The following is a 23193-nucleotide window of genomic DNA, read 5'->3' as shown; positions in this document are numbered from 1 at the left end:
GAAAGAATTGGGCAGTTCCTACACTACACCAAGTTAGATGGCCTGGAAGTTCTCCCTTACAGGTTAAATATTGAAAGAATCCATTAGTCAGTCATATGGCCATATCCACATAGACGGATGATTGGCCTGCCAAAATACATGTTTTTTTTTTTAAGATTTTATTTATTCATGAGAGCCACAGAGAGAGAGGCAGAGACATAGGCAGAGGGAGAAGCAGCCTCCCTGTGGGGAGCCTGATGTGGGATTTGATTCCAGGACCCTGGGATCACGACCTGAGCCAAAGGCACTCAACCACTGAGCCACCCAGGTGTCCCCCCAAATACACAATTAACTCAAAATTGGTGCTCTGTGGAAAGTCAAAATCAACAGGTCCATTATGACCATATTTTAAAATATCAGGTTTGGAACACCTGGGTGGTTCAGCGGTTGTCTGCCTTTGGCTCAGGCCGTGACCCTGGGGTCCTGGGAGAGTCCCATATTGGGCTCCCTGCATGGAGCCGGCTTCTCCCTCTGCCTATGTCTCTGCCTCTCTCTGTGTCTCTCATGAATAAATAAATAAAATCTTTAAAAAATGAAATATCAGGTTTGATAGTATTAATAACAATTTAGCTCCTTCGGAATAAAGTTTTTTCAAATGCCCAAGACAAATGCTAAGAAATCCAGGAAACATATAATTTAGTTAAAAATGTTAATCATATTGGGGGCCTGCATGGCTCAGTCAGTTAAGCCTCCAACCCTTGATTTTGGCTCAGGTCCTCAGGGTCTTGAGATCGATCCCCTTGTCAGCTCTGTGCTCAGCAGGGAATCTGCTTGAGAATTTTCCCTCTCTCCTTCTCCCTCTGTCTCTCCCCTTCCACCCCCTTGAACACACACACACGCTCAATTGCTCTCGCATTCTCTCTCTCTCTCTAAATAAGTAAATATTTTTTTAAAAAATGCTAGTCATATTTATTCACCTTTTCTGCAAATGACATCAGCTAATGGTAGTTCTTCAACCCCAAATATTTCAAAACAAAAGCAACAATAAAAAGAAATATCTCTTTGCCAAATAAGAACATAAACTTTTGACTATCAACAACAACCTGTGAGGCTGACTTTATAATTTTTCATTATGCTCTATGGCTTATTAGGCCACTTAACTATTTTTAGAAGATAGACAATGTTGCTTATAATGCAGTATATCTTGCAAGTTCAACCTTTGCAAATCATGCCATCCAGGGCAATTGACTTGGGGAGCGAAATCTCCATGGTCACCTGGTCACCTGCATTTAGAAAGATGAGCTATCTAGTCAAGGTGACAGTGCCTTCTCTTCCCCCTCAGTATGCAATGCAGTTAAATATCATCTGTATGATCTCATTAACTTTGCAAGATTATTGAATGTTTGTATTTTCATATGTCTCTGATTCATCAAATTCATTTAAAAACGAAACTATAGATTTATTTGTTACATAAATAGTAAGGAATAATTCTTGCTCCTTTGCTTTTGGGGGAGAGAATGCGAGGAAATCTCAAAAGAAGAATAATATTGAAGTTTGAACATTTTTGCATGGGCACTGGGTGTTATGCTATATGTTGTCAAATCAAACTCCAATAAAAATATATACAAAAAATAAAATAAAATAAATAAAATAAAAATTTTGAACATTTTCAAAATATAAAATATTGTATTTAGAACTGTCAGAAACTTACACAGGACAGAATAATGTATCATAGACTCTGACACAGAAGATCTGAGCATTTCTGATGTAATAGCAAATGCAAAGGTATATATTCCAAGAAATGAAAAAACAATAAGTGAAAACAAGACTCTTAAAATGAGTGTTGCATATTTTCCTTTCCTGTTTTTATTATCTCTAAATTGTTCCTTCAGCTACCAAGAGAGAGGATGCTTTGAGTAGTGTTTACCTTTGGTGATAGCTTCGTCTCCCCCTGTTGTCCAAAGTGATAAAATACATCACTCTGGAAACAGTAAGGCACTCCCTCCCGTTATTTGTAAGCTGACATGAAGTAGACAGACACCTTCTGAAGTTTTGTGCATGCTGTGTTTTCTCTCCTTGCTGCAACAAGAAAAGCCTGTTCTTTTAACCTGGCTGCCTTTGAAGAAGTGACTCAGACATCTTCATGGCCTCTAAAGGTAAGAGTAAATATAGCCAGCTAATAAATTTGTCCTTATTTATGACTAAAAATATTCAGTGGTAGGGATGTTACAATCAGTGAGAGTGATACTTTAAAACCTGTCATTTATCACTTTTTGAATACTGGAATTTTTAACTTCAAGGGACTGTTCCATTAAATTAAAAAAAAACTATATGATTAAATGTAAAAGTTAAGATATAAACAATGTTTTAGTTATCATGAATATAAATATAGTGAATTAATAAGAAAAGCTGCATAGCAGAATTTAGAAGGGCAATATTTAATGCCAAACACAAGGACAGGTTGATATTCCAAGTTTAAAGGGATTTAAAGAAAACTTTTCACGCAGAAGTTAAAAAGTGCTAAAGTATAGCTCAGTCTTTTAAATTTGTTGTTTAAAATGTGTGATACATCCATTTATCATAAAGAATTCAATGTTTTATTGATAAATTTTAATAAATTTAATAGACTAGAAGTAAATATTGCTGAATTACAAAGCAAAAAACTTCCAAAACTTCTTTGATAGTAAATTATATATAAAAAAAGCAAACAGAAAATAAGTAATTTAAGTAAGCAGATTAATTAGGGAGTTTGTGGCGAGGGGAGCTGGGAATTTATCCCTCAAATTTGTGAAACTGCATAAATATCATTAGTACTCTCTGACTTTAAAAAAATTTCTCAGAAGACCAGAGATATGGTTGTTTTTGAAAGTAATGGATTTCAGTCTCACTAAAAACACTTGTGAAATTATATAAAAATGAAATTATAATGTGTTTCATTCCATTATCAGACCAAACCATTAAACTCTAGCCTATAATAAAAAGTTTTAGCATGCAGAATTATGATTAGTATAATTGGTGGAAACCTTTTAACCTAATTACAAATAGGATAATAGAGTCCACCAATTTAAAATATCCTAAATTAATAAGAAACATTCAAAGAAGCATGTAGGCTTATTTGCTTTCTTTATCAAAACACACTTTTGGATGTGATTTAATATGGAACAAAGGAGATAATCTTCATTTTCTTTCTTCAACATTTAATGTACACCAGTCCCTGAGTGTCACAGGCAAAGCTCAAGCCAATTGTAAAATATAGACATGAAACAACAAAATCATGAATTTTAATATATGTGTGCCTCATTTTTACATTTGAAGGCAAACAAAAAAATCTTGACAAGTCTTTTCTTTCATTTAAGACTGACACTAACACTTAATCCAAAACACTTCAACACTTTATAAGAGTTACAGCAACAACTGTAGCCTGTAAGGTAAAGAGTTGCCGAGTATGTGAAATATTTATAAGCTAGTTATACATTTTTAAAAGAGTAGATAGAAATTCAAAGCCAGATAGAAATTCAAAGGAGTTCCTTCTTTATCTGGTGGTCTGAGTCTTTGAAGAAACTTGTGACTGGAAAGCAATAGTAAGATCAAAATATGATTAATCTACCAAAAAGGCAGTGATGTTCAGTAATGATAAAGAGTCACTAAACTTAGAGGCAAAACTTCAGGTGGAAAATTAATACTACTGCAACCTACTCAAATTATTTAGTGACCAAAACATCTGTTAGAGACTCTATTCTATTTAGAGGAAATTAAAATGAAGCTTCCTTTGGAATCAGAAGTCTGATTTGAGAGGCAAGTCAGATTATCATCATTATTTACCTAAAACATTCTTGTAGACCGTTTTCTTCAAATATGTTGCAGGACATTATTCACAACATGATGAAAGTCCTCTGGTCCATGAACTATGTTGATAATTATTATTTTCCCAGGGAATACAGGACAATTGGATATTTCACACATTTTGTCCGCAGTTTAGGCACACAGCACCACTAAACCAAAGGACAGTCTGAATACTGGATGCCATTAGAACTGAAGAAATATTTGTGTGGTCTGGAGTCTCCTGATTTAGTATAAATAAACATAATTTAAGAACAAGTTTGTCAAAAAAAAAAAAGTTGGTCCCAAATTTTAAGTTCAAGAAAGACAGAAGTTTCCAGGATGATCTAAACTGAACAGCAGCTATCTTTAAAATCTGCTCCAATATACTGAAATCTCAGAAAAGAAAGCAAGTGAGGGGCACCTGGGTGGCTCAGTGGTTGAGCATCTGCCTTTGGCTCAGATCGTGATCCTGGGGTTCTGGGATCGAATCCCACATGGGCTCCCTGCAGGGATCCTGCTTCTCCTCTGCCTATGTCTCTGCTTCTCTCTCTGTGTCTCTCATGAATAAATAAATAAAATCAAAAAGAAGAAAGAAAGAAAGAAAGAAAGAAAGAAAGAAAGAAAGAAAGAAAGAAAGAAAGAAAGAAAGAAAGAAAGAAAGAAAGAAATCAAGTGATATCACAATGACGGTACCAAGAGTTTCCAAATGAGACTCCATTCCAACTTTCAACATGATCTGTCCTGTGCCCCAAATGCATCACTGCTTCTGGACCTGCTGTGAGGTCTAAGGACCCAAAGACCTGGGTCTGGAACGTAGAGCCACTCACAAGACACTCAAAAATCTGCACTTTGTAATGGCAAACATAGCTTACAAAAGATAATTAGAGTAATTTGCTAATGTCTCTAATAATAAAATTGACAAGAGAGAATCTAATATTCTTCTGCCGGTTTTTATTAGAAATTGATCCTTATATGTGTTTTAATGGAAAGATAACATGTATAAAATGCATAAAGAACACCAAACTTAAGTTCATGATTTTTAAAATAAGGTTGCACTTGTATAATTACCAACAAAATTACGATATAGAACATTTCCAGCCCCTCATAAAGTTCCCTTTTTGGTCAATAGTGATACACCTTCATACCCAGGATGAACTTCTAGCATAACATTTTATCATTACGAACTAGTTTTCCTTAGATCATAATTTTGCCCCTATCTTTATCTGAAAGTCCATGACAGCAGTGCTTTTGGCACTAAACTGAAGAAAGGATTGTTCTGCGTTATTATTTCTAGTTGATGTTGCTGTATTGGTCATTACCTCCTCTCCCAAATCAGACATGGTCTTACACAGTCTTTCTCCCCAGTTTACTGCCTGAGGTTCCATTCAGGCCACCTTCTCCAGAGCAAGAGGAGTACCTAAGCCTATGTGCTTTTTGCCTGCCCTGATCCGAGAGGTTCAGGATGGGGCCTGTGGGAAGCAAATCGCTATAATATTATTGGTATGGAGCTCTATTTTGTTTATTTTCTAAAGATTTACTTGCTTTTATTAAAAAGAGGGGGGAGAGGGGCAGAGGGAGAGATAAGCAAATTCCCCACCGAGCAGAGTCCAGGCGTGGTGCTTGATCCCAGGACCCTGAGATCATGACCCAAGCTGAAATCAGGAGTCAGCAGCTTAACCACCTGAGCGACTCAGGTGTTCATATATAGAGCTCTATTTTAATGAGATCAAATGACAAGTGTGTTTCCATATGGTCCTAACACAACCATGTCCAAATTTTAAATGTCACAGACCAGTACCAACTTAAACACCTATTGTCATCTATTCCTACAACCTGAAGGTTAAGTAAATAAATGAATCACCTGGCAACTGTTTTTCCTTAACACCACACGTATACACAAACTTAATGAGCCTATAATTACCGCAAATAGTTTATGTCAATGTCCAAAGGACCAATCCTTGGGAGCCATGTATTCCTTCACCAGTTTATTTTATTTTATTTTTTAATCCCTCTCCAAGAACTCATTCAGGCTTTGCTTGAATTCTCTTAAGAGTGGGGAATTTACTATCTCCAAAGGAAACTCAGACCTTTCTTCAAATTTATTTTTTAGAGATTTAAAAGATTCTGAAAAGTACACCCCCACATACACACAACTTACATGAACTCAGGAGAGACCAAGAGACCATTCTAATCTACTATGAATTATGTAGATATCACTCCAACTTTAGTTTATATACAGTGAGAGTACTTATCTAAATCTGTGTGCAGATTTCAATCTGTTATAAAGTTCCTATTGGCAACTGTTTTCCTTGCCCTCCCCATTCATATGTCTTCAGAATAGTGTGAATTATTTGTTTTCATAATGCCCCCTCTAATATTTGAAAATACCTATCACAAAACTTGATCCATACCTATGCTCAATCTAGAACAGCATAGTGTTTTCAAACTAAATGAATGCAAATGTGAGACTCAGATAATTATGGATTAATAAGGATGAGGCATAAAAACTCTGATACTCTTTGAAAAAAATGGTATCTAATGAGGGAGAAATCTAAATGGCAATCATGTGAAAAGAAAAAGGAAAAATAACAGTAGAAAGGCAGTAATTTATATTTTTTTAAAAAGAAGAGTTTTTTTCATGCATTATTACATCTTATGCATGATACTACACACGGTCCAGACTAATGCAGGATAAATAGCAAATCTCTAAATTTTAACCTAACAAATCACTGAAACAGTAACATTTTTACCTGGCAATACAATAGAAAACAGGTGATTCTCTTTAAAAAAAATCAAAGCTAGATATTATAGACTTCTGTAATCACTTTATCTTTTGTAATATTGGGTAAACTACAAAGGGATTCATGCTGTCAAAAATGTTTGGATGCTTTTATACAAAATACTGAGAAATCAAAGCTTCATTAGATATTATACTGCCCTCATGCTCATAGATTAGTTTGAATATTTTCACAGTATATAGAATTAAGCCATGAGTTCAGAGCAGCAGCATTAGGTCATCTGGGAACTTAATGGATATGCAAATTCTCAAGTCTCACCCCTACCCCAACTCCTGAATCAGAAACCCAGGAATCTGTGTTTTAACAAGCCCTCCAGGTGCTTCTGGTATGGCCTGAAGAGTAAGGACCACTGAATTAAACCTAGTCATAGCAGTAGGACTGATAAAAAGAGACAAAATATCCTCAGCAAATACAAGGTACCTTCATAATATTTGAGGAAGGAAGAATATGCCTTGAAACGCATAATTATGACTCACAACTGATGTCTAAGTTTATCCTTTTATGAGTAGAGAATATCTAGTTCCTTTTACTATTTCTTTTCCTTTTGGAGTTTATCATTTTTTAGCTCTTTGAACAGGAGTTTAACTTACCTTCAGAAAATATATTTATGGAATCATTTTTCTTGCCCAATTATCCATCTTCTCACAACTACTACTAGCCATCTTTTGCCTTCCTTATTCTCTGGCTTAGGGTTAAGGGATGGCAATAGGGAAAATGCAGGAGATCATTGACCCTCTGAATTCAGGCGTAACAAATACCGTGAGAAAAACTCAATGAAACGGCCTAAATTTAAATATGGGCTGAGATTTTCATTCTCTTTCAGATGCACAGAACCAAAGAAGTAGAGACTTGCCTGGCTTTCTTCCTGGAGCTCCAGACCCTGACCGCAGCTTTCACATCTCACTTCCCAACCCAGGGAACCAAGTGTGGCAGCCAGCTCTCCCTCTGCCAGGCAGTCTCCCTCCTGGTCTAGAATATTTAAGTCAGGTGTTTTTATCTCTCTATTTCTACACATGCTCGCCCCTTAAAATGAATACAGATTTGGTTTCTTGCTTTTCAACCAAGGTTGAAGGACTTCAGCAAACCACTTATTGAAGTGAGAAAAGCACTGCAAATCATGAAATTATGAAAAAAAATCTCTATTATTTGGAAAGAAACTTGTTCTCTTTTATTCCCACTTCTATTTTCCTTATTTATTTGGCAGAGTATGACACTAAACATTTTTGATGGAGCTGTTTAGCACATTTATCCTCCTTCTGCTCATTGCTCAAGATACAAGCAAATGCATCCTCAAGGAATTGTCTAACATGTCTAGTCACCTACAGCTATTTAATTAAAGGATATTTATTGAGTACTCACTATCATTAAGACATATAACAAGCATAAAACCTAGTCCCTCTAACCCAAACATTCTGCAACTTAATTGGCATGCAAAAAATGTTGACAAACAGTGCAAGGCTATGTACCAAAGCCAGATAAACACACAATTGTAATGTGTGCAGGTGCATAGAGGAGAAAGAGGTTGTTAAGGATCTAAGTACTCAGGAGAGACTTCCGTAATGATCTGAGAATTCAGCGTCTTCAACTGAATCTCAAAAGGTAGCTATAAATTCAAGGGAAAGCAAGGTACCAAGTCAACCTCATTGTCTTTGATACTGTTGCATCTCCAAGCTGATTTGATCTTTTAAGATCATATTGGTATTAGATATAGTCACTGGAGGGTGAGCAGTGATTCAAGCCTTATAACAAATCAATCAAGAAATATTATCATCTGAACCATGTGGCACATAAAGAGCAAATATATATATATATATAAAATACATATACATAACATAGTTGTTGCTTTTGTATTTTATCCTGCAAAAGATTAGAAATACACTAATATTGAGATGTCAGCACATCTGCTGCAATTTGCAGCTTGTTTGGCATTCTTTCAAACTATAAAGTCTATCTCCTTTATCAAAATCAAATCTCTGTGTTAATTCCCTTAAGGTACAAGAGATTTTCTGTTATGCCTGATAGGGTTTAAGCTGCATGCAGCATATGTTCCTGGGAAAATGTTTATAATGGCAGATGCCTTCTCCAGAAACCCACTGGCAGACAAATATACTTCAGAGACTGGCGAGCTCAGGGAGATATGTAAAAGAGCTGGAAAAGCTAACCTACCATCTTCCATCTGCAGAAAGGATCAGCTGTAATAGCTGACTAGAGTTGATTAACTGCTGCAAGCTGTTTGGGAATGTTGTCAGACAAGGTTTTGCCAAGTATAAAAGTGATATACCAGTGCCAGAGGGCTGAGGTTTGATGATCACATATGGTCATCACATATTCTTCTTCCATCCATGAATGATGACACACCCGGAGCCAGATGCTTGACGTGAATACATTTTTTTGTTTTGCATTCCATAAATAGAGATATGAACCGACTGGCTTCAGTTCTAAAATGAAGCCAATTTTCCAGACATATACCTTTGGTAATCTCTTTCAGAAAAATAAAAATATGCCACAAATTTGTGACTCTTTTACTTCAAAGGGAAAGGTAATTTATTCACCATAGACTAAAAGAACACTTGCTTGCTCTAAAGCAGTGTACTTATAGCAGGATAAACGAGCATTTTAAAATGTCTTATACCACAAGTCTGTAGGAGATACACATAAAGTGCATTTTTATGTGTTAATTTTTTCCTAAAAACCATAAGAATTAAATAAAATCATGAACATCTGAAAACAGTACATTCTTCAATAAACAGGAAAATATACAAAATACACAAAATCTTTCTAAATTAAAAAAGTCAGAGTAAAAATTTAAAAATTCATCTATTCTCCTTTAATCAAGTCCATCCAATGACTAATGAAAATCTTGTTCCCATTAACAATTTGAAAATGTTCAGTTATGTAACATGTAAATACAAATATGCATATGTATACATATGTGGATATGTGCATATATTTGCCTGTGCAATATACATATATGGATGAGTGTGCGTATACATTTAGGTTGTTCATGTAGAGCTAAACCTAAGAATAAACTAGATTTTTCTCTCTGGATTAACATGTTCATTATAGTCAATATCATTTTACCCTATTATTGTCAAAGGATAATTATAATTTAGTCACCTAGAGTAAGAGTAGTGAGTTCAAGTCTACAAAGATATATGCATAGATCAAATATATTTTGAAGCACATATATTAAATGGAATCACTGATATCTGTAAACCTGGTAAGTTATACATGAGAATTTATTCTTAAGCTATATATCCAAAGCTGTTATTAGATTTCCATTCTATGGTTTTCATACTTGAGTTCTTTACTTGCCCTAACACCTGATTATATGATCCGATATGTTTAAAGTTTCCAACAATTCCTAGCCCCTCAATTAATAGCAAAGGGTGGAAGGGGCTCCTTTGGACCATAGTTTATAAGTGGCCCAGGACTACTTAATGGAAACTGCAAGAACAAAACAAGACCTTCAAATCCAAGGGGTTTGCCCACAGAGATAGATCAAATCAAATATTATCACAGAGGTTGGGGTGTGTATAAGGGGGAGAGAAAATAGGAAGAAAAGCTACTCAGAAGTTCCACAGTATCACTTTAAGAATTGTTTATTCCAGTTCATAAGATTAGTTTAGCAATGCCAATACAAGAGAGTAGAACCCATGTCAGAATTGGTTGCAGGTAGTCCGATCTGGGTTTAAAATCCCAGCCTGCCCATTGACAAACTCTGAAATCCCCGGCAAACTACTTTATCTCTCTGGGATTGTTTCTTCACAATGTAACGATGTCTACCCTCTGAGTTTTTGGGAGGATTAAATCAAACACTATGTCAAAATATCTGCCCCAGTGACTACCTCATGTCGGCCCCTAATAAACACCTGCTATTGTTAGCAGAGGGTTACAACTTCCCTTTCCAACATGGAGTGGATTTCAATTGACAGTCTCTAAATTTCAAGACTAAAACTTGATCTGTAGCACTAACATTAAGTTCCCAGACCTCCAACCTCAGTCTTGCCCTCATAGTTCTTCTCTGCCCCTAGTTACCACCAAGGGAACCACAGCTAGATAATGACAGATATCCTTTGTGACTTCTCGCTTCTCTTCATCCTCCATTTTCCTCAAAAGAAAACAGAACTAACAATAGGACACGACAAAAGACTGATTCTAATATTTTAAAAATTTCCATTATTGTTGGAATAGGTTTTAGAATATCTTAAATCACTAATTATGGAAAATACTTTCTGTGAACCTTAAAAAAAAAAAAGAAGCCACATGCACTCTCTTACCAATAATAAGATTTAAATAGAGGAGGTGACATTAGTTTTACTGGCATCTCAGGATAAGCAAGGAGAATGTAGGAAATAATGTAACTTCAAATTTTCCAGGTTTGTGATGCCCAATCAATACCCAATATTACTAATATTTCAGTTTGTTACCAGTAAGTTTATTAATGAAGGAGGACTACAGTTAAGGAATTAAGAGGCAAAATAGAAAATGAAGTGTTGGAAAAGACAGTGGTCTTCAAGGTTCATGAATTTACCTTAGTGAAAAAAAAATCATTCTAAGAATATATTTTAATATTTCCTTTAAAAATTTGCATTGTACACTTTTTTAATATAGTCATTTCTTATCTATGGGTACTTTATCTCTATAAATTAACTTCATTTCTAGTGACATAAAGCAAATTTTATCATGTCAGCTATTCTGCTTAAATGGTATTTTGTTGGCATCAGTAGGATTTCTGGCTGTTTTTTTTTTGTCTAGTCCAAAGGAAGCCGTGAGAGAACAATTTGTAGAATAACCTCTCTCAGCTTTAACAAAGACATTTTATCACTGTGAGGACTGAGTTGAGAGTGAAAGAGAAGTTAGGCAGGTTGGAAATGAGAGGCCAGGCATTCAAATCATTGCTTTAAAAAGTGAGTTTTAAAACTTCTTAGGCATTATTATTCAAAGACTGTTTCAAAATCTTCTCCAAGTATTGTTTCTAAGAGTCACTCATTTTTCCCTTTATCACAGAAAGAACACAAAGTTAACCAACAATTCCTATTCTTATTCTGGGCAATTCGGCCTTGGGATTTTCAGGGTTCTTGTAATTTTTTTTTTAAATTTACTTGAATAAAAAATATATCTTTTTCATGAGAAAATGGGTGCCTCAGTGGCTCATTCAGTTAAGCGTCTACCTTAGGCTCCAGTCATGATCCCAGGGTCCTGGAAACGAGCCCCACGTTGGGCTTCCTGTTCCGCAGGGAGCCCACTTTTCCCTATCTTGCCTGATGCTCGGCCTGCTTGTGCTCTCTCTCTCTGTCAAATAAATAAAATACTTTAAAAAAGTAAAAAATAAAATGTGAGTTGTTTTCAACCATTTTCCTGGTAGAGAACATGGAAATCACCAAATTTCATGTGGCAAACAGGTTAACAGTAGTATCTCCAAAGGTTTTCAAACCATGATATAACACTTTTTATTTCCTTTGTCATTCTTTAACAGTTAGACCTGATAATTATACACCAGCAGGTGGAGCTCCTTGGAAGTAAGTATATTATATTCTACACTTAACTAGAACTGTTACAAATATTTTAGGCTTCAGTAATTTTGTTATATTTAAATATCTCATAAAAAATTAAGTGTTGAGGATAAAATTTAAAAGATCAGTAGGTCTACTGTTTAAATAAATGTTGAAAGTAAATTGTTAGTCTGATGTAGATAAACCTGAGAGCATAAAACTCTCCAAGTCTTTGGTAATTTGTTATCAGGAATCTAACATTATTTTTCTCTTACAATAATACAAGATATTTTATCATTTCCATGGTTGTTAATAATTTATTTTCTTAATAATTTCAGAAATGGAAATCAAGGTTGAAACTAAATAACAAAAACTCATTCTACTCCTGAAATTAATATTACACTTCATGTTAACTATCTGGATTTAAATAAAACCTGAAACAAAAACGATAAATAAATAAATAAATAAATAAATAAATAAATAAATAAATAACAAAAATCCGTTGAACAAAATGTGATGTTTTATCATTGCACTAATGATTAATCAGATGGTATGTTATTTGACAAAGATTTACAATGATGACTAACTGAATTCAAATTGCTTGAGTATTTTGTCCTTAATATTCTATATTATATCTAAAATAAGTTGAAATTGTAATAGCAGGATAGCATGCAGCTGTAGGTATACTGCCATATAAATCTTAAAGAAGATCATTACTATGCTGTGAGTTGTCCCAGTAAATTCCACAGCAATGATAGAAGTATTATTTGAGGATTTGATTCTTTACAGACTTGTTTCTTCACTTGGAGAGTGGAACTACATCTATCAAGTAGGTCATATATCTGGAATCAAAATGTACTCATTGTACAGCTTTGTTCTTGGTTGACTTTGATTTCCATAGCTTAGTCTTCAAATTTTAGAGCATGGAAGTAGATTTGGGTGAAAAACATGCCATATACTTAATAATTAGTGACTATTTTCTTTGAATAACACTACCTCTTTACTTAAAGATTTGATACTAGGCAAGAGCATTGTTTTGATGAATTTTTTTCTTCCCTTAGTGATACTTGGCACAGAGACCTCCAACAAATATGAAATTAAAAACAGCTTGGGACAAAGAATTTACTTTGCAGTGGAGGAAAGCATCTGCTTCAATCGTACTTTCTGTTCCACACTGCGATCCTGCACTCTGAAGATCACAGATAACTCAGGTCGGGAGGTGATTACGGTAAACAGGCCCTTGAGATGTAACAGCTGCTGGTGCCCTTGCTACCTGCAAGAGGTTAGTCATTGGGTGTACTTTTATTTTTCTATGTTTGAAAATATTAGCAATAATTTGTTTAATTAATGGCATTGATCTGAAGCCATAAGGCCATTCACTTTTCAATTGTTTGAATTATTAGATTGCTCCTTTAGAATCAGAAAAGCTTAAGGATTTGGTGATTCACTGGTTGTTGTTGTTGTTTTCCTTTCTGACCAAAAGCTACAGTGGCTTCCATGAACAGCTAAAGGGTTGTGTAAATAGGACACATCTCCCTGAATCTCTGTATTAATCATATAATTGTAATATCTATGAATTCCACCATCAAGCACATCTACCCTTTGTGTTTTCTAATAGTAGCGAACATCAGAAAGTGCTAACTAATACTAAACTCTTCCGAGGTGTTCTGTTGGTGAGGTATTATTTTTAGTATAGACTTTCACAACCCATTCATCTTTTTATGACGAACTTCAAACTTTGACAAAGACTATGTTATTGTTCTGAAGGGAGTCATTTAATTATTTTAATGTATGATAGATTTTCATCATTATCTAATAGCTCTACAATAATAACTTTCTATTGGCATAATGCAGTTAAGTCGACATGGAACATTTACTTACTTTAATGTCTTTGATATCATAACATCTCTATGAGTTAGAAAGAATAGGTTTTACTCTCCACATTTAGCAATTGAGGAAACTGGGGCTTAGGGGTTGGAGGTAACTTAAACATCCTTGAACTATCATGAATGGGGCTTGACCCCCTGTCTTTATTCAAAGACATTTTTTAAAAAGAAAAAAAAATTTTCTTTATTGAGGACATACTTAGCAAGTAAGTACTCTACTTAGCACAATGGGAAAAAATATTAATATGGATGGGGTTAATTGAAGAAGTTTCTAGCATTATATACTAAAGCTAATTCTCCATACATCTGTAAGCAATTTCCTAGCTAAGTGATAAAATGGTGAAAGTACTCATATACGGAGTCCCAGAAACTTCATCCTCCTACTGAGGATATGAGATTTAATATGCTCTAAGATGGTATAGTCAGATTAAGATAAAACATCCATTTGAAGGTTTCTGATAATTGATGTTTTATTTCATAGTAGCCCAGTGAAAAATAAGATGTATCCTGATACCCATTACCAATTTTTGTCAAAATCAAACCAATTATTTGAAAAGTGATCCCAGAATAAATCTATATAATTCTTTCTATTTAGGGTTTTTTAAAAATTAATTTAAGTATAATTGACACACTATTTTACATTAGTTTCAGTTCTACAACTTAGTGATTTGACAAGTCAGATCTATATAATTCTAAGCACTCTTGTTGAAACCACCTTTGTTGACCCAAGAATGCTAGAGAGATACACATAAGACTATGAACTTAATAAATTAAAAAAAGATAAAAGGTCAACCGATTATAAGGAGTTGGTTTGGTTTAAAAGCAAACAATTTTCATTATGCTTGCCCACCTCTAGCTTATTTCACAAGGGATTTGGCCGCATAAGTATGTTGAAATACAATATGATGGGAAATAAACACATGGAGAGAATGAAGGGAATGGAGTAAAATACTAAAGTGAAGCCTGAAAATGCAATTGCTAGTCTATAATACTTTGGAAGAAGTGAAACAGAAATGAAATTGGTATGCAAAACAGAACCTGCACAAGAAGCATTTGTTTTTAATTGAACAGAGAAGCTAGAAGTTGACAGCCAGAAGGGAAAAAAATCCTGAATAACTAATCATTGGTAAAGGAGGGATAAAAATAGATGTGTGTTGTGGCAACACAAAAGAGGGAGGAGATTTGAAGTACCTCCTGGGAAACAGCTTCAGTCCTCCACCAACTGCCACACAAAACAAACTGGCAAAGAAGCCAGTGTCCCAGGCTCAGAGAACAATTCTAGGATAGGTTCTCTTTAGGGAAAGAAGATTAAAGACGTGGACTTTGAGTGAGTCATGCCAAATATATATCAAAATAGTGAATTTCTTTGTATAAAACATAAGAAAAAAATCCCCTGCTGTGTTTCCTTGGAAGCAGATATTTAGAATATTTTGTAGAATACAGAAGAATTTCATGAAAGTTACTGTTTAGAAGCAAGTTGACATTGTTGTAAAATGAAAACCCAGTGACCTTAGAAAAATCTTATTTTATTATTATCTCTTCTTACAGTTAGAAATCCAAGCCCCTCCTGGTACAATAGTTGGTTATGTTGCACAGAAGTGGCACCCCTTTCTGCCTAAATTCACGATCCAAAATGCAAACAAAGAAGATATTTTGAAAATTGTTGGTCCTTGTGCAACATGTGGCTGTTTTGGTGATGTGGATTTTGAGGTATGGATGACAGAATGAAGGGTTTTCACTTAGGTCCTGATTTTTCAGTTTTAAAATATTCAAATCATGAAATAACTCTGAAATAAACTTAGAAGATAATATATTTATGAAATAACGTAATAAACCCATATTGTACATGCCAATAACAACTCATAATTTCAGAGATATCAAGTTCAAGAATTCTTTTTAAAAGACATACTGAAATTTTTTTTAAAGATTTTATTTATTTATTCATGGGACACAGAGAGAGAGAGAGAGGCAGAGGGAGAAGTAGGCTCCCTGCAAGGAGCCTGATGTGGGATTCCATCTATCAGATTGACCATTCGCAGGACCCTGGGATCACACCCTGAGGCGAAGGCAGACACTGAACCACTGAGCCACCCAGGCGCCCCTAAAATTTTTGGTTTATATGGAATTACAGCACCCATGGTACAAAGCAAATATAGTTTAGAATCACCCTAAATTATACCTTCTTTCCTATAGCTCTGGTGGTTACATATCTCAGTTCAGATCTCATCTAAGAAGCACAGTCCATTAAAATATCACTAATTTAGAAGCAATGACCAGAAGACTTGCTAATTTCATTTTGTAAAATAAGCTATACCTACATGAACATATTTGTGTAAATTCAATGTTAAAAAGCAACAGGTAGTTGCAAATTCAATTGTAAGAATATAAATTATCTTAACAGCCCTTCCTAGAAATATATTTTAGGCAAAGGAGATCCAATCTAAAGTGTAAATTTGTTATTCATTCCTTCATTCTCTATACATTCATGTATACCCCACCCAGGACATTCGGTTTGAGGGACTTCAGGGAAGACTATTCACCCAGACTACAATGTAAATTTTGCAAAGGAAGCTGTTCTTACTTTGCTCTACTCCAAAATAACTCAGCATGGCTTTCCTAAGACTATAGGATAAGTTCCTGCTGGGTGGAGAGTCTGCTTGTCTCTCCCTCATTCCCTCTGCCCCTTCTCCTATTTGTGTGTGCATGGGTGCGCTCTCACTCTCTCTCTCAAATAGAAAGAAAGAAAGAAAGAAAGAAAGAAAGAAAGAAAGAAAGAAAGAAAGAAAGAAAGAAAGAAAGAAGAAAGAAAAGAAAGAAAGAAAGAAAGAAAGAAAAGAAAGAAAGAAAGAAAGAAAGAAAGAAAGAAGAAAGAAAGAGAAAGGAAGAAAGAAAGAAAAAGAACCTAAAGGATACAAATATGCCTTATGATTGACACTTAAAAGTTTCACTATTGGGGTGCCTGGGTGCCTTAGTCGAGTGTCTGCCTTCAGCTCAGGCCCTGACCCCAGGATGTTGGGATCCAGGCCTGCCTCAGGCTCCCTGCTCAGTGGGTAGTCGACTTCACTCTCTTCCTCTTCCTCTGCCCCTCCCTCTGCTCCTGCTCTGTCTCACTGTCACCCTCTTTCTCTTGAATAAATAAATCTTTAGAAAAAAGAAGTTTTAGTATTTGTGGGAATGAATATCCTAAGTAACTTTCACTATTTTCTATCTTCTCCTGCCATACAGAAAGTGAAAGTTTATCTTGAATCACTGTCAGCCTTTGAATGAGAAACAGGGCAAGCAAAATAGTTGATAAAATGTACTTGTAGATTCCTACTAGCTGAGAAGGACTACAGATTTTTGATGTCAAATTAGTCTGAATTTCCTGGGTGGCACATTTGCCCAGAGGATTTTTTTATTTACTGAAAAATAGGACTTAGGGTTAGTTACAGAGGAATGACCTAATAAATATTTAAGCATTATATAAAAATGAGATTAAGAAATGACTGATAATATTTAAATATTTTAGTAATTATAAAATGTTAGCAATAACAATGAAAAAGTTTACAATGTACCTAGAAATTAATTTCTTCCAAAAATATTTTCTAAAATCTTTATCAAAAAGATTTTCTTTTTCTATTCTTTTCTTTCTTTTTTTTTTCCTACTGAAGAATTAAGGTTTAAAATCTGGACCTCAGGTAATGAAATTACCTTCAAGGTTAGACCATGTAATTGAGACTATGTACCTGCTGCCATCTTGTGGTAGCTGGGCCCTAATTATTTATTGCTATTATAGTCTCAATCTGCATACCAAAGCAAAAAAAATTAACATGGATTAGATACTGTCAGCAAAGCAACATTTCTGAACTCTAAAGTTAAATCTACAAACTTATGCTTATATATAAAGGAAGGAATGACACGGAATTGTCACAGATGATGAATAAAATAATGTGTATCTCTCTTGAAGCAAATATACTAAGCTACATAAAACCATTTGTTTCACCTTCAGATTTGATTGACATCGCTTATTTTCTTTTCACAGGTGAAGACCATTAATGAAAAGCTTACAATTGGGAAGATTTCGAAGTACTGGTCAGGATTTGTAAATGATGTCTTTACCAATGCTGACAACTTTGGAATTCATGTTCCCGCAGATCTAGATGTGACGGTCAAAGCAGCGATGATCGGTGCTTGTTTTCTCTTTGTAAGTCTGGTCTTAAAGAGTATGAGTGATTTGTTTCCCTTTTCTTGTTAATTTTTGTGGTGCCAATCTCATTTTACACAGCACTGCATTTTCTTTTTGTTTTTTTTTCATTTGTTTTTATTGAGGTTCGCTGAGTCTAACACCCAGTGCCATCCCATCAGGTGCCCTCCTCAGTGCCAGTCACCCAGTTACCCCAACTCCCCCGCCCACCTCCCCTTCTGCAACATTTTGTTTGTTTCCCAGAGTTAGGAGTCTCTCATGGTTTGTCTCTCTCTCTAATTTTCCCCACTCAGTTTCCCCTACTTCCCTTAGAGTCCCCTTCACTATTTCTTATCTTCCACGTACAAGTGAACCCATATGATGATTGTCCTTCTCCAAGTGACTTATTTCACTCAGCATAATACCCTCAGTTCCATCCATGTTGAGGCAAATGGTAGGTATCCATCCTTCGGATGGCTGAGTAATACTCCGTTATATATATGTACCACATCTTCTTTATCGATTCATCTGTCGAAGGACATCATGGCTCCTTCCACAGTTTGGCTATTGTGGACATTGCTGCTATGAACATTGGGGTGCAGGTGTCCTGGCATTTCACTACATCTACACAGCACTGCATTTACCCCAAGGAAGTTGATGCAGAGAAGGCTACTTTGGGACCACCAACTCTTCAGAAGCCAGAATTTAGGAGCCGGCAATGCTCTCCACTGGCTCTCATACCTTCTTCCTCAAGAATGGGTGCCCCGTCAACATCCTACTCATCACTTCTTTGAAGCCTTAGTTACCCTTCCCTTTCAATTTCAATTTAGATTTTTGGCTTATTTTTTCTTTCATTAAAAAATCTGTAAATGTCACTTTATCCTGGATAAAGTTAGAATTGTTTCATCATTTAACAATGAACTAAGTAACATTCAGAATGTAGAAAGTACAGTCTTGCCCTTCCAGTATGAACATGGATACATGGATTCACAGGGATGAGTTAACAGGTATCCATTATTACAAAGATATTAAGTCTTTGTCCTTTTTTCCCAACTTATAATTTCATTAGAAATATTTTCTTCTTGGTGTGGAGATTGGTGACAGGAGAACAGAAGTCAAGTAACACCTGTGCCAAATGCTTGGCCGTCTCCTGTTCCTTATTTTTCCTCTAATCTCTACCTCATTGTTTAGCATTGTCAGTGCTTTCACAAAAATTCATGGAATTGTAAAATAACCCTGCATTCTTCCTCTCATATTTTATTGTCCTTCGGAGTTTTAGGATCCTAAATCTTATGGTTCTATCAATGTGTGCTGCTCTCTCTATTTGTTTTTTTCTAAAGACACTTGGGAAGTAGATGAACTAAAAATAATTCCCTAGTGACATTACTGATGGGTACTCAGGGTCTAATACAGAATATTTTTTTCCAGGAATTTAAGTTATTGGTTCCGTATCATTGGTAAGAGGTAGAATTCATATATGTACAGCACTAGGTTTTTATACTTACTAAGCAGTCACCTTTAATTCCCATTTGCATCTATAAATCTAACCAATTCCGGTCAATCTTGCCTATGACCTAATATTTCTTCCATTGCTTACTATCCTCTATCCACTTGATAGAGCTTTTAATTTCCCACTTCCTGCTCGCCTTTCCCATTTTTGATCATTCAGCATTTCAACACCAATCCCTCCAAACATGCACATGAACAAACACACCTAGACACACACACACACACACACACACACAAAAAAAAAAAAAACCTTTCCCCAAAATTTTAATTTAGCCTTTCTGATTAAGCTCCACATTTAGTGTTTATATTAAAAAACAGATCATCTTTAATCCAGCCTACCCACTTATAATCAGTAAAAATTTACTGTAAACAATTCACTGTGTACTATAAATTGGAGAAGCACTGATCCAGATAATACCCCAATCATCTGAATAGGTAACTTTTTAACTCCATTGTCTGAGGGAGAAATATACTCACTGAGAATATCTAATGCTCCCATCTATTTCTTTTTTCCTTTTTTTTTTTTTTGGCCAATATAGCTTTTAAAACAATTTCAACATGCATTACCAAGATAAGTCACTTACTTCTAAATATAATTTGATAGAAAGAATTATGTTTTTATGTTTTAAATGCTGTCTCTATTTTGTTACCTTGTACCGAGAAAGAGACCTTCAGAAAGCTGCTCCCTGATCCAAACAGCAAAATTCACAAACTCTACCTAATGTTGGTTTTCCTCTAGTTTGACCCTACCATTCCACATCCTACATCTCTACCCCTTGTCAGACTCCTGTGATATAGCTTTCAGTACTTCCTGAGATGACTACCTCATTACTAACTACAGAGTCCATGATGATCTATGTAATACTTGTTCAAAAATCAGTGTTTATTACAATGTCCTGCACTGACACAGAATGCCCTGCAATTGAAGTGTGCACTGTCTTGATCACCCAAAGTTTTGACGGATGATACTCTGCTGATTCAGATAAGATTTTCAAGTAACTTGTATTCTGAAAACTAGACATGTAAGTGTCATCAAACTTAAACCTTTTTGATTTTCCTCCTACTGATAAATTGCATGTTGTTGGAACAACCACTGGGCAACATGATTGCTTTATACAATCAAAGCTTCCCTGTGAGACTCCTGATCTTAATTGTCGCATTTTTGTAAATTCACTCATATTCAGTTTATTTATTTGTAGGATTTTATGTTCTTTGAACATTCACTGGCTGGATTATAATAAGCAAGATGACAAAAACAATAAAGTATGCAAGAAACTATTTCAGTAAGTAAAGGAAACTTTAAGTGATCTCTTTCCCTTTGAAGATGTCTATATTTGACGCTGTCTAACTCTTTTTCATTTTTTTCTAGAAATCCCTTGGGCTCCGGATTTCATTTCTAAATGGCTTGCATATTTGCTTTTTTGCTAACAAATGTTAATTATTATATTTATTAAAGCATAATGCAATGAAGCAATTATCTGTTTGTAAATGCGTGATAGCTAAAGACAAGATTACTGGCCCGAGTACAGGGCTGCTTTGAGAGATTGTCATTCTTTCTTTTTAATCCTTTTGAAGTCATTGCATGGGTAAGCATGAAAGATGAGAACTAAGGCTGGCAGCATCACTGATGAAAATTCAATGTTTAGAGAGCACTTTGAAGTTTTTCTGGCACTAAGGCTGGTTACTAATCAAAAGGACTGGATTTCTAAAATATTATTTCATGACTAATCTTTTGACATTGTTCATTAATCTTATTGTAGTGAGATTTTCACTTTATATCAGAAAACCTGGATAAATAATATACTTAAAGATGAGGAGGAAGATAGATGAAATCAATTTGTTCTAGTGGTAAGGAACTAATATTTCCATAAAGAAGCTAATATTTACAAACCAAAGTATGCTGTAAACACAAAGGCACACCAGAGATTTAAGTAAGTATATAAATAGACTTCTAAGTTAGTAAAAGCAGTGGTATAGAGCAGGAACTTTATCTATTTATAGTGAAAGTTCAGTCAAGAAAGGGATCTGGGGCTCTGAAAAATGCACTATTCCAGGACTTAAAAATAAGCAAACAAAAACAAATAAAAACTTAACACATGAGGCAAATACAGAAGTCAGGGCATACGGTCAATTCAATTAATTAATGCCTTATGCTTTAACGTTTTCAGAGTCCCCTAGGTAACTACACCTAGTTATCCACTCATGTCCAAAGCCCACCCGCATAAGAAGAAATTTTCAGAATTCTTTGTTAGGAATGATAATAGTTCTTCCCTTTTCAAAATGAGAAAACAGATTTGTTTTAAACAAAGCACCATGTAACCATTTGGACTCTAATTTAGAATGATACAAATACTATCCACTCATTTCTATCCACTCATAAAGGTGTTCAGAGAAACTCCAGGCAATCGCCTGCTTAGTGATGGAAATGTGTTCCAAGCCTAAGTTAATCATTTGGAATTAGGAACCTCTCATCTAGAAATAACCCTATATATGTCAGTTGAGTTCCCAAGATAGCCCACAAATAGCAATTTAGTCCGGGGTTCTGGGGTCAGGGCTTTAGGTTGTATAAGATGGAAAGGGGGAAAGAAGCACGTTTTCTGAGAGCCCCCTCCATTGGCATGCTTCAGCAAACCATAAAAGATCGACTGGTGGAACAGAATCGTTCAAGCATTGACCACCAAAAAATAACCATGCTTCAAAATCCCACCCAATCTTTCTTCTGGTGGTCCCATCCATTCTTTCAGTGTCACTAGTATGACCTGAGTATTGGAACAATGCAGTCACAGAAGCAAATGGCAGTCCTGCGTGTGACAGACATTGTCTTGAGCCTAGCTCTGCTGTGTGCTAGCCATGCATCAGGAGATCGGTCCTAGAGTCTCAAACTTCTCAGGTCTCCTATGTGTTACTTTGCAGAGCTTGGTGACAGTTGAGGGGACTGCAGTGTTTCCTCTCTTCCCCCCTCATCATTTTAACTAATGTATGTGTGACTTATTCATAACCAGCTAAAGGAAGTGGCATTTTTATAGCTGATGTTTATTAACTAATAAAATGGAGAAAATTAGCTGGCATTTTCTGAGGGCCTATTACATGTCAGGCACCATGCTTCATATGAATTCCCGGTGGGGTAACAAAATGCAGTAAAAACAAAGGAAAATCAGACAGTATGTGGAAGACTGCCTGGCGCCCTGTTTTTTCCCCAAAATTTTCTTCCTAAAGATGAATCTGCTTTTATATATTCTTCTTGTACTTTTGATTTCTAAAGTGAAAGATTTTTGTAATTGAGGTCACAACAACAGCATTTGACACTCTTACCGTGCGGCAAAATGGGAGAAAAATGCTACTTATAAATATTATATTTTAACATGACAAACGTTTGGATTTTAAAAAATATTTAAATGATTCCTAAAACTAGTGAAAAGTTTAAAACCCCTACTTCTAAAAAGAGACTCCCTAAAGATAAAAGGCTTCTTAGGATATAGCCCTTATATCAAAGTTGGCTATATTAAAAAAAAAAAAAAAAAAAAAACCTACCATAACACTTT

The 23193-nt window shown here is 35.2% G+C and overlaps 1 protein-coding gene across 1 annotated transcript; it reads left to right on the top strand.

Annotated features, from left to right (window-relative positions):
- The first annotated feature begins 2072 nt into the window (after nucleotides 1–2072).
- PLSCR5 (phospholipid scramblase family member 5) lies at nucleotides 2073–21312 on the top strand. The gene is made up of 8 exons (XM_055321651.1): nucleotides 2073–2135; nucleotides 7423–7586; nucleotides 12079–12121; nucleotides 13156–13376; nucleotides 15529–15690; nucleotides 18002–18163; nucleotides 20851–20934; nucleotides 21021–21312. The coding sequence occupies exons 1-7, from the start codon at nucleotides 2123–2125 to the stop codon at nucleotides 20887–20889; spliced, it is 804 nt and encodes a 267-aa protein (XP_055177626.1). The 5' UTR covers nucleotides 2073–2122; the 3' UTR covers nucleotides 20890–20934; nucleotides 21021–21312.
- The last annotated feature ends 1881 nt before the right edge of the window (nucleotides 21313–23193 follow it).

The sequence above is a fragment of the Nyctereutes procyonoides genome, unplaced genomic scaffold (genome assembly GCF_905146905.1).
Source record: "Nyctereutes procyonoides isolate TBG_1078 unplaced genomic scaffold, NYPRO_anot_genome, whole genome shotgun sequence".
NCBI lineage: Eukaryota > Metazoa > Chordata > Mammalia > Carnivora > Canidae > Nyctereutes > Nyctereutes procyonoides.
The sequence above is the reverse complement of the archived record's forward strand: the minus strand, read 5'-3'. Positions and strand labels throughout refer to the sequence as shown.

Bases quoted from the DNA above. Each gene is read 5' to 3' on its own strand.
- PLSCR5 (XM_055321651.1), top strand. The intron at 7,587-12,078 runs GTGTTTTTATCT...ATTCTTTAACAG, and splicing joins GTCTAGAATATTTAAGTCAG to TTAGACCTGATAATTATACA. The intron at 12,122-13,155 runs GTAAGTATATTA...TTCTTCCCTTAG, and splicing joins GCAGGTGGAGCTCCTTGGAA to TGATACTTGGCACAGAGACC.